General features: G+C 35.5%; 1 protein-coding gene across 4 annotated transcripts in view; it reads left to right on the top strand.

Moving 5' to 3' along the window:
- The window catches only part of TAF2 (TATA-box binding protein associated factor 2), a 72,716-nt gene that overhangs the window by 9,985 nt on the left and 50,477 nt on the right, over nucleotides 1-12,254 (top strand). For 3 of the 4 annotated variants that reach the window (XM_003782382.2, XM_023517279.1, XM_023517282.1), the window contains exons 4-6: nucleotides 7,408-7,526; nucleotides 8,711-8,852; nucleotides 10,617-10,848. In XM_003782382.2, the coding sequence (XP_003782430.1) occupies nucleotides 7,408-7,526; nucleotides 8,711-8,852; nucleotides 10,617-10,848 (493 nt within the window). Of the gene's footprint in view, nucleotides 1-7,407; nucleotides 7,527-8,710; nucleotides 8,853-10,616; nucleotides 10,849-12,254 lie in introns of those variants that run through there. The other variant, XM_023517280.1, reaches the window with a different exon arrangement.

Genomic DNA, 12,254 nt, shown 5'->3' on the forward strand with positions numbered 1-12,254 from the left:
AAAAAAAAAAAAAAAATTAGCATGAAGGGTAAACATGTATAGGGTGGTGGGCATATGCTATTAAGTTTCTGCACAGTTCCCTAGAGGAAGACTGCAGATTTGGTTCTCTTATTTCTGATTGCCATAGCAAAAAGGGATTCACTGTTGTTTTTAATATGCATAAGACACAGACAAAACACTGACAGTTAAATGTGAAAAATTATCTCCCATGAATAACGTTATTTTTCAAGGGAACTTTGGGAAAGGAAGCTAAGGTCTTTAACATGCTGCTAGACTTCTTCCTTAATGAACCAATAAAATTTCCAGTAAATAAATAATTATAGGAGTTTCAAAATTAAAAATGAAATTTCCAATTCAGTGGTAAAATTTAATCTTTTATACATAGAAAACTATTCTAATAGTCAAAGAAGTAATGTACTAGTTAATCACATTTTCTTGTTTCTTTTAAAGTGCCAGGCCTTCCTATTTTTGATAAAGTATGCTTACATTGGTTGAGAATCACTTACTTTAAACCAGGCGCCCTCAAACTACGGCCCATGGGCCACATGCAGCCTGCCTAGGACATTTATCCGGCCCTCTGGGTGTTTTTGCTGCCTCTGCCTGCCCTGCTTAGCAGCCGACTCTTCCCGGGACCTGCAGTCTGGCCTTCCAAGGGTCTGAGGGACAGTGAACTGGCCCCCTGTTTAAAAAGTTTGAGGACCCCTGCTTTAATCCATAGGAGGATGTAAGGAAAGGAAATAGATAAGAGACTAAAGGGCATCTCTACTCTTTCATCCAGGTAAATCTTGGCTGACTTGTTTAATTATCTCATAGGCCTCCTTTTTTTTTTTTTTTTTGTTTACTATGGCCAGTAAAATAATTTTAGTACTTGAAGTTTCTCCAACTGTATTTTGTGTTTGAATCTTATGTGTTGTAGGCAGATTGTAGATTGTCTCTGTAGAAGCTATGGCTCTTTAGTGGTTTTGTTTTTGTTTGCTATGTTTTTCTCTTAGAATAAAATAAATGTGGACTTTGCCAGAGAAACTGTTTCTACGTATGGATAGATAGCCCACAGTTGCTGACATGTCCTTTTCCTCTTTGTTTCTTTCCTTTCCCTAAATAGGCTTTGCCACTTTGAGAAGGCATTTTTATCTTGGTTGAAAAGTGTCAACTTGCCACAGTATCAAGCATCAGTTTAGTTCCTGTCTTCTGTCTCCATTAGTACCAAGGAGTGGCAGTGGAAATGAAGCTTTCTGTTTTAGTATATTGCTGAAGAAGCTATTCAGTTAATAGTGATTTAAATAAATTGCTGTTGGGGGAGAGGAGTCTACATTTTAATGAAGACTTTTTTTAAATGTTGTTTTATTAATATATGGTAGATTACATTATTGATTATAGTTAGTAATGTGAACACTTTTATATTTTAACTCACCTACAATACCTCACTCCCATCAGGCTTAGCAGTATTGCTTAGAATTAAGTTGTCATAGACTTAGAGAGATACTAGGATTCATTTTGCTTAAACTCCAACATGAAGTTTTTTTTGTAATATTTCACCTTCTATTTGAATGCTACCAGCTATGGAGATCTCACTTTATTTTAAAGTACCCCTCTCATTATTTCTAAATCTGGGAAGTTCTTTATTATGTAGAACTCCAGTTAATTTTGCTTAATAATTCACAAACTTATCCTAATTAAATATTATTTTTCCCGTAAGTTTTCTCTTTAGATTACAGCATTATTTAGATTACGCTCAACCGTTCCTCATGTGAAACTATTTCCCAGTTTATTACCATCCCCCTTGCCTTCTATTCACAATCTCAGAAGTGACATTGTGTTTCCTTGAATGTAGTAATCCTAGAACTAGATATGCTTATTCCTATTTGTGCTGATCAACACATACTTTGTAGTTGATTCATTTTCTCCTTTATATACAGTATTTCTAGTATAAGAAATAAAATTCATTAGCCTTTTAAATTCATTAAAATTCATTAGCCTTTTAAAAATAATTGCTTTTAAGTACTGGCTCATATTTGAGCTTGTAATCAGTGAAATCTCCTAGGCTTTTTCATAGAAAAATCTGTCAAGGTAGATTTTCTATAAGCAGCCTTATTTCATGGTATCAAATCAAATTTTGTTTTATTTTTTATTTTTATTTATTTATTTTTTTGAGACAGAGCCTTAAGCTGTCACACTGGGTAGAGTGCTTGTGGCATCACAGCTCACAGCAACCTCCAACTCCTGGGCTCAAGCGAGTCTCCTGCCTCTGCCTCCCAAGTAGCTGGGACTACAGGCACCCGCCACAACACCCGGCTATTTTTTGGTTGCAGCCATCGTTGTTGTTTGGCGGGCCTGAGTTGGATTCGAACCCGCCAGCTCAGGTGCATGTGGTGCTCCTTAGCCACTTGAGCCACAGGTGCTGAGCCTTGTTTTATTTATTTATTTATTTATTTTTTTAAAAGAAATTTTATTTATTTATTTATTTATTTATTTTTTGTGGTTTTTGGCCGGGGCTGGGTTTGAACCCACCACCTCTGGCATATGGGGTCAGCGCCCTACTCCTTTGAGCCACAGGCGCCGCCTCCCCCCCCTTGTTTTATTTTTTAAAAAGTCATCTTTATTCATTTTTGTATTGGCTTATTACTTGGGTTTTTTAGTTATAAATATTCACCAGATGTACACTTAGGGCATGTTTACTTTTCTGATATATATTGTACTTTCATAAAAATTTTTTAAAATAGAGGAAATATTTATAAATAATTAAAACTGAAGTTGTTTGTTTGTTTGGTGAGACAGAGTCTTGCTCTTTCACCCAGGCTGGAGGGCAGTTGTATCATCATAGCTCACTGCAACCTCAAACTTATGGATTCAAGTGCTCCTTCTGCCTCAGCCTCCCAAGTAGCTGGGACTATAGGTACTTAACCCCACGCCTAGCTAATTTTTCTTTTTCTTTTCTTTTTTTTTTTTTGAGTAAATGTGGTCTTGCTTTTCCTCAGAGCTAGTTTCAAACTCCTGAACTCAAGTAATCTTTCCACGCGGGCTCCCAGAGTGCTAGGATAGTAGGTGTGAACTGCTACGCCCCGACAAAATTGAAGTTTAATGAAATCTGCACCTATAGTATTAAGAAGGAAATATTCTTTATTTGACAAAACATTATCAGATTAATTTAACAGGGATATATATAATAAATTCTTAGAGGAAATTCTTTGGATTCCCTTAATTTGCTAGTATTTCAGTATCTATCTCTAGCATTACTCATCTTTAAGTTGTGTTTCTACATGGACTGGGAGATGTGGATGGTAATGGTTATAGAGCAGGAGCATTCAATATTTTGCAGTCATTAATATGCTGAAAATTGAAAACAGCTATTATAATCAATAGCTATATTATTTTACTTCTGGAAATTAATGAAAGAAAATATATTTGGCTTGTACAGTGAAATCTAAACCATCAGAAGATTATTACTCATTACTGACTTCTCAATGGATTCCATTTATAATTACCCATTTTATGGGTACTTATATGGAATCCATTGATAATTACCCATTTTATTTTGACTACTTTCTGCCTTCTCAGGAAATGAGGACATTAAGTGAAAGTAATTTCTCATAAAAAAACCTACGAGCTCTAATGTTTAAATCTGGCTTTCTTTTTGATATACAACCAACATTATTATAATTTTTTTGTATTTTACAAATAACTTGGGAGAGAGATAAAGATTATGCAGCTGTTTCTCAAATTTCATGTTTTTGGAATTTTGTTGAAAATTAAGTACTGTCTGTAGATATATAAAATGTTCTTAAAATCAGATGGTATGTTACTAAGTGCTAATGACAAATGGGAGCTACTGGCACTTTGGTGTATGCTGGTGAGAATGCAGAGTGGTACAGTGTTCTGGAACACCATTTGGCTAGTCATTAAAATGTTAAACATATGTTTACAAAATGACTCAGCAGTCCCACTTCAGGGTATTTATACTGCAGAAATGAACACTTCACACAAAAATCTGTATACAGATATTCATAACAGCTTTATTTGTGATGGCCAAAAGCTGGAAAAAACCTAAATGTCCTTCAGTTGCTAAATAGATAAACTGTAGTACAATCTACACAAGGTTATACTCCTCCGTGGTAAAAGGAACAAATTGTTGATACATGTTACAACTTGGATGAATTTCAAAACCATAGTGAGACAAGCCAGTCCCAAATGGTTACTTTCTGTGTGATTCCATTTATTTGACATAAGGGAGATAGCTCAGGGGCCTTTTTTAAGGTGATAGAGCTGTCTATATCCTGATTGTAGTAAGGGTTACCTGAATCTGTACATGTGTTCAACATTGTAGAACTGTATCCCAAAGGAAAAAAAAAGTTACTTTAATTGAATGATAATTTAAAAATAGTTATGTCTTGTTTTATTTTATTTTGCTTTGTTGTGCTGGGCAGGTAGCGTGGTTTTTACGAATTAGAAGTCTGTGGCACCACTTTTCCAGCATCACGTGCTACTTCGTGTGGCTGTCACATTTTTGTAACTCTTTCAGTATTTCACACTTTCTCATTATCATGTTTGTTATGGTGATTTCTGATCAGTGATCTTTGATGTTTCTCTTGTGATTGTTTTGGAGTGCCACAATTAGGCGGCAAACCTTTGTATTCTTGACTGCTCCACAGACTGGCTGTTTCCTACCTCTCTCCCTCTCCTTGGGCCTCTGTATTCCTGAGACACAACAGAATTGGAAATAAGCCAGTTAGTAATTTTACAATGGCCTGTAAGTTTTCCAGTGAGAGGAAGAGTCTCACATCTCTCACTTTAAATCAAAAGCTAGAAATGGTTTAAGGAAAGAAGCTGTCTCCTTAACATCAGAGTGCAAGGTGAAGCAGCAAAAGTTGATGTAGAAGCTGCAACAGTTATCTACTAGCTAAGATCATTGATAAAGTTGGGTACCCTAACCAGGAGATTTTCAGTGTAAGAAACCTTATATTGGGAGAAGAACACCATCTAGACTTTTCATAGCTAGAGAGGAGAATTCAATGCCTGACTTTAGAGGACAGGCTGACTTTCTTATTAGGGGTTAATGGACCTGGTGACCTTAAATAAAAGCCAGTGCTCATACCATTCTGAAAATCCTAGACCCTCTAAGGATTATGCTAAATAGACTCTGGGGCTACTCTATAAAATGGAACAACAAAGCCTGGATGATGGTACATCTTCAGCATGATTTACAAAATATTTTCAGCCCAGCTCAGAGACATTTTACTGCTCAGAGAAGAAGATTCCTTTCAAAATATTACTGCTCTTTGGCAATGCACCTGGCCACCCAAAGAGCTGTGATGGAGATGTACAAAGAGGTTAATGTTGGTGTTTTCATGTATGCTAATACAATATCCATTCTGTAGCCTATGGATTAAGAAGTAATTTTGATTTTCAAGTCTTACTACTTAAGAAGTACATTTCATAAGGCTATATTGCTGCTATAGATCATGATTCCTCTGATGGATCTGAGCAAAGTAAATTGAAAGCCTTCTGGAAAGGATTCACCTGTCTAGATGCCATCAAGAACATACATGATTCATGGGAGGAGGCCATAATGTGAACATTAGCAGGAGTTTAGAAGAAGGTGATTTCAACTTTCGTGGATGACTTTGGGAGCTTCACAACATCAGTGGAGGAAGTAATAATAAATGTGGTAGAAAGAGCAAAAGAACTGAAATGTGACTGAATTGCTACAATCTTATTATAAAGCTTTAATGGATTGAAGAGTTTCTTCATAAAGATGAAAAAAAAATGGTTTCCTCAGATGGAGTCTGCTTGTGGTAAAGATGGTGGGATAAACTTAGTTGACAAAGCAGTGGCAGGGTTTGAGAGGATCAATGCCAGTTTTAAAAGAAGTTCTGTGGATAAAATGCTATCAAACAGCATCACATGCTGCAGACAAATATTTGTGAAAGAAAGAGTCAGTCCATTTGGCCAACTTCATTGTTGTCTGATTATAAGAAATTGACATAACCTTCTAAGCCTTCGCCACCTCTCACCCTGATCAATCAGCAGCCATGAACATGGAGGCAAAACCCTCCATCAGAACAACAGTTACACCTCACTGAAGGCTAGGGTGACTGTTAGCATTTGTTAGCAGGAAAGCAGTTTTTAGTTCAGGTATATGCAGTGTTTTTTTTTTGTTTGTTTTTTTGGCATAATGCTATTTCCTACTTAATAGACTACAGATTAATGTACATATAACATTTATGCACTGGGAAACCAAAATATTTGTGTGACTCATTTTGTGTAATACTTGTTTTATTGTGATAGCCTGGAACCCAACCTGCAACATCTCCAGAGTATGCATACATATAGTGTGTTAAAACACAGTTATTATTTTTATTATGGTTCTGAAGCTTTTACATCTTTTTTCACACATTTAACAGAAATTGTTAAAATATAGTAAGCAGTCTTTTTACTTCCACAACGTCATGTTTTATGGTTTGTTAACCTTGAATAGTTGTTAGAGCCATCTTATTTTACTTCTTTCCTACTTGGTGAAAAGGTGGATGAAGATGGGGAAGGAATCACCTGATGTTTCTTTAATGTGTTTTCTCATTTTCATTCTATAGATGAAACGTGTCTTTTGACTATATTAAAAATGTATTAAGCTATGGAAATGTCACTGACTTTATCTTATGGCTTCACCTAATGGCAGGATAGTAGACTAAAGTTGCATGACAAGAATATGGCTTATGGTATTTGCCTTTCTTGTTTTCTTGCCCTTTCCATTCCTTTTCTTTTTCCTTTCTCCAATTCTTTTCATATTACTTTAACTGATTTCAGTGAGGAAATGTAATATATATGTAGATACATGTAAATTGTTTTTATGGGATAAAATTAGAAAATCTGGTGAAAGCAATGTTTTCATAGTTCTGTAAGACTAGTATGTGTTGTTTTCCTTATTGTCAACGGGAAATACGGCCAAATAATTACTGGACAAATACTCCTTGAGTACTCCATGAATTTAACAGTAAACCAGCTGAAAATCCGTACCTTCCAGTTTACATTGTAATTTCCTGGGTAGTAGAAGTAAGTGGTATTACATTTTGAGGAATCAAATCTTATCCTGATTTGTTTTAGACGTCTTAATTTTTGTTACTTTATAAGGCTTGTTGAATCAATTCAAGTTTTTTCCAGATTGAAAAAGAGAAATTGTTTTTTAAATTCTGCATATGTCCTTTCCATTTGTATTATAAGCATGTAGTGCCTTTGGCATTCCTAAATTAATGAAGAATGCGATAATAATAGTCATAACATTTGTGAATAGAAAATAATGCCATTATTTTAATAGTTTAGTTTTTTTTGATGAGTGATATCAAATGATATTTAAGAAAACGGTTGGTAAAATACATGACTTACTGTTATTCAAAGTTGGCTCTTTTTTCCCCCCAGGAGAAATCTCAACTATTTTTCCAATGCTTATGCAGCTGCAGTTAGTGCTGTGGATCCTGACGCAGGAAATGGAGAACTTTGCATTAAGGTTCCATCAGAGCTATGGAAACATGTTGATGGTAAAGCACCAAGGCTATATTGGTTGAACAGTAAAATCATTCTAGATTCAGAGACTAGATAATTTTATGTGAAAACTAATATTTTCAAAGTATAAATTAACCTTTTGAAATATACAGAAAGGATTTTTTTGTTAAGGTAGCAAAAATAGGACAATCAAGGGCTGTGACAAAAGTACCTCATTCACTGTTTTTTATCTCCCTTGGTAGGGTGCCGTGGCATCACACAGCTCACAGCAACCCCCACCTCGTGGGCTTAGGTGATTCTCTTGACTCAGCCTCCCAAGTAGCTGTGACTACAGTTGGCCACCACAACGCCTGGCTATATTTTGTTGCAGTTTGGCCAGGGCGGGGTTTGAACCCACCACCCTCGGTATATGGGGCCAGCGACCTACCCACTGAGCCACAGGTGCTGCCCCCTAAATTCTGCCTTTTAAAAATTAACCAAGACAAGGAAGTAAAAGACTTTGTTTAATTTTTGTTTTCTGCATATCTTCTTTCCGTTTGTATCAGAAACATAGATATGGGGATGGGGTGGCGTTTATCGGGGATTACCCAGTTTAATAGACAAGCGTAAAAGTTCTCCATTGCATATTCAAGGTTTGGAGATAGTTCAAATAGTCATAATGTTTGGGAAGAAATTGAAAGAAATATTTTTTAATCTTTTTATGAAAACAACATATTTATTATGTAGAAATGAAACATAAAAAACATAATAAGGCAAATTCTCTGGTAGTCCTTCCTGCTCTCCTAGCCCCTACCCTACTTCTACTCCCCAAAGTCAATTAGGGTGAACATTTTTATGGGAGAATATACTAGGAGGATACAACTTGAAAAGCAAGTTTGGGGTTGGATTTGGAAGGTGCTTAGTGTCCAGTGTAGGAGTTTTAAACTTTTTCTTTAGACATTACACATTGTTAAACATTGAGAGGAGGTTATGGCATGACCACAGCTATATTTTGGGAAAATCTATGAACAGTGATTAGAATTGGTTGGAGGTAGGAACACCTATGCAGGCAGGCTGTTGAGTTATTATAGGCAGAGACATGATAAAAACCTAAACTAGGCTAAACGTGATCTTTCAGATAAAACTCACCTTTGATTTCCATTTTATGTTGAGCGTTAAGTCTTTACCTTTATTATCACTGTTACTTATGTATCAATGTTTGTGTATTTTTTTATTGCAGAGTTAAAGGTCCTAAAGATACACATCAATTTTTCTTTGGATCAGCCAAAAGGAGGTCTTCATTTTGTAGTACCCAGTGTAGAGGGAAGTATGGCAGAGAGAGGTGCTCATGTTTTCTCTTGTGGGTATCAAAATTCTACAAGGTAGATTATAAATTTTTCTATATTTCAATAATTGTATTTCTAATTACATTCTTTCTTGTGTCTGTGTAATGTTTATATTTATGAGAAGTATTAACGTGACTCCCTGAACTTACACCTCTTATAAATCATTCTCATTAGTTCTTCTCAATTTTCTTTTTCTCTCTTCCTGTCCCTCCTTTTCAAGTCTCCTGTTCTAAAATAATCACTTTACTTGATCCTTTCTTTTTTTAAGCTATATATTATAATAAAACATGCATGCAGAAAATTACCCAAATTGTAAACGTGAAACTCAATGAATTTTCACAAGTGAACAAGCCCATGTAATCCACACTCAGATCAAGACCAAGAACATTACCAGTGTCACAGAGACCCCTCTTATCCACTTTCCATTCACTATTTGCCCACCTCTTGTGATTTCCAAAGTACCATAGATTAATTACACTTGTTTTTGAACTTTGTGTAAATGAATCGTGTACTGTGCTGTTTATGTGTGCCTTTTTTTGTTTAATGTTAATTAATATATTAGCTGCCAGGTGAATTGTAGTTAGCTTATGTTAGTTTTGAGCCTGGGGCCTTGTGAAGCATATATAACTCTCATGTCTCGTGACCTAATAAAATACCATAGCCCCAAGGGAAAAAAATTTTTTTTCTAGTGTGGCAGTCAGTTAATAGTGAAATTTACCTAGATTATTGTGTGTAATTATGGTATATTCATTCTCTTAGCTCTATAGTTTATTATGTGTTGTTGAAATATTATATTATATGAGCGGCACTTATGCTCAAAGGAGTAAAGCGCCGGCCCTATATGCCTGAGGTAGCAGGTTCAAACCCAGCCCCGGCCAAAAACTGAAGTGTTACATTATAATATTTTATAGTCTCACACTGTTCTAAGCCAGGGATGTCTCACAGTCTTGTATCCCTCAATATCAAGAACCAAACCTGGCACATAGGAAGACCCAACCTGAACTGGTGAAAATCCAATATAAATTTTATATCTGACTTTACCAGTACTAGGTATGAATTTATAAAACACATTGCATACTCCAAAAAAGCAGTCTCCTAACTTGAGGAATATATTCAGGATATTAATTATGTTTTATACAAATTTCTTATAAATTATTTTTAGTTTCTGAAAATAAATCTCCATAAAAACTGACTTAATGTGGCTGGGCATGGTGGCTCATGCCTGTATGTAGTCCTAGCACTCTGGGAGGCTGAGGTGAGAGGGTCTCTTGAAGTCAGGAGCTCAAGAACAACCTAAGTAAACAAAGTGAGACTCCTTTTCTACTAAAAATAGACAAATTAGCTGGGTATGGTAGCATGCACCTATAGTACTAGGCTACTCTGGGGGCAAAGGCAAGAGGATTACTACAGACCAGGAGTTTGGGGTTTCTGTGAACTAGGCTGTCGCTTTAGTCTGGGTGACAGAAAAAGACTCTGTCACAAGGAAAAAAAAGAAAATGACATTACTTACTAATGTAAATATACAAGTTAAAATTATTTTAATTAAAAAAATAGGAACTGAGAACTGCTTAACTCTTTAAAGGGATAGGATTTGAACTGGCTATAACATATTGGTTAATATTGCTAAATAATATTTGGAAACTGATTTTATCAGATCCCTCAGTTTGCAGAGAAAAAAGCTTCAGTAGCCAAATAACTAAAGTTTCTTCATTTTCTAAAAATGTTAAAATAACTAGCATGCAGAGAATGATGTAGGGTACTCTGTCATGTGTTTTCTATAATGTTGATCTTTTTTTCTAGATTTTGGTTCCCTTGTGTTGATTCATACTCTGAATTGTGTACATGGAAATTAGAATTCACAGTGGATGCAGCCATGGTGGCTGTTTCCAATGGAGATTTGGTGGAAACAGTATATACCCATGATATGAGGAAAAAGACCTTCCATTACATGCTTACCATTCCTACAGCAGCGTCAAATATCTCTTTGGCCATTGGACCATTTGAAATACTTGTAGATCCATATATGCATGAAGTAAGTCAGAGCTTCTCTCTTCTTACTCACCTTTTACCCTTTTATTCCTTATAAAAAGGTTAGTGAAATAGTAAGTCTTTCTTAACTCTTTCAGTTATTAAGAATATAACTAGAGAGAAAATGTTTCCTTGTCTGGTTATTTAATGATACGAATTCATGAATGAATTCCTTTCAACAAATTGTTGTGTTTAAATTTCAGATGGTTTGTCAGCAAGGGGCTTAGCATTGCAAAAGAGGTTCAGCTGTGCTTTGATTTTGAGTATAGGTCAGTCTCTGTAACTAATTCTCATTACTAATTTCATCTTTTTGCATAGTATATATGTTTTTGAATATTATAATCCCACCTCTGGAATCTGAAATATTGTAAATTAAAGAGTAAGATTTATTCTCACTTTATAGAGGAAAAGAGAAAAGTCTGAGGTAGAATTAGAGTTCTGGTCAGCAAACTCAGAAGACTTCTAGTTTCTTTTCAGCACATATGTTATAGATCGTATATCAGTTGATAGGCCAAATTGTAATTTTAGGCCTCCCCAAGAATGAGACTGGTGCTGGTTAGAAAATGATTTTATTAGTTGTTAACTCTCTTGGCTTCTATACTTGTTTAAAATAACATTTGAATGAATCTCTTTTTATTTTCTATCATTTCATTATGTTTTCAACTCAGTTTTCTTTTTTTAATAATGTAAGCCTATATTTTGAGCGTGTGTACGTCAGCATTTTTTCATTTACGTGAATAAAAATTGAGAACAATGAGCTTTAGAAAGACTGTCAGTGAACTCCTCAGTATGCCTTTTGTATTTACTTTCCTGAAATTTACAATAAAATCGTTTGTGAAAAAGACTCAGGATATTTTGTGATTTTTTTTTCTTTTTTTTTTTTTTTTTAAAGAGACAGAGTCTCACTTTTATCGCCCTCAGTAGAGCACCGTGACATTACAGCTCACAGCCACCTCCAACTCCTGGGCTTAGGCGATTCTCTTGACTCAGCCTCCCGAATAGCTGGGACTAAAGGTGCCTGCCACAATGCCCGGCTGTTTCTTTGTTGCAGTTTGGCCAGGGCCAGTTCAAACCCGTACCCTTGGTACATGGGGCCAGTGCCCTGCCCTACCCACTGAGCCACAGGCACCGCCCAACGTTTTTGTTTTTGTTGTCTTGACAGTGACTCTTAAAGCAGCAACCACTGATAAGATTGTCAGTGAACTTTATTGTCTTTGATAAATGATCAACTTTAAAATCTACATTTGATTTTTACTTATTTTGTATTTTAGAAGATCTTTTCACACTGTTTTTGAATGACAGTTGAGAAATACTTTTCTTAAATACTTAGATATCATAACTTAGTCTGTCTCTGTCTTAGATATTTAATAATTGTTACCTACGTTACCAGTAGATTTGCTATCATGTAGG

The sequence above is a fragment of the Otolemur garnettii genome, unplaced genomic scaffold (assembly GCF_000181295.1).
Source record: "Otolemur garnettii isolate 467f Iridium unplaced genomic scaffold, OtoGar3 scaffold00004, whole genome shotgun sequence".
Classification (NCBI taxonomy): Eukaryota; Metazoa; Chordata; class Mammalia; order Primates; family Galagidae; genus Otolemur; species Otolemur garnettii.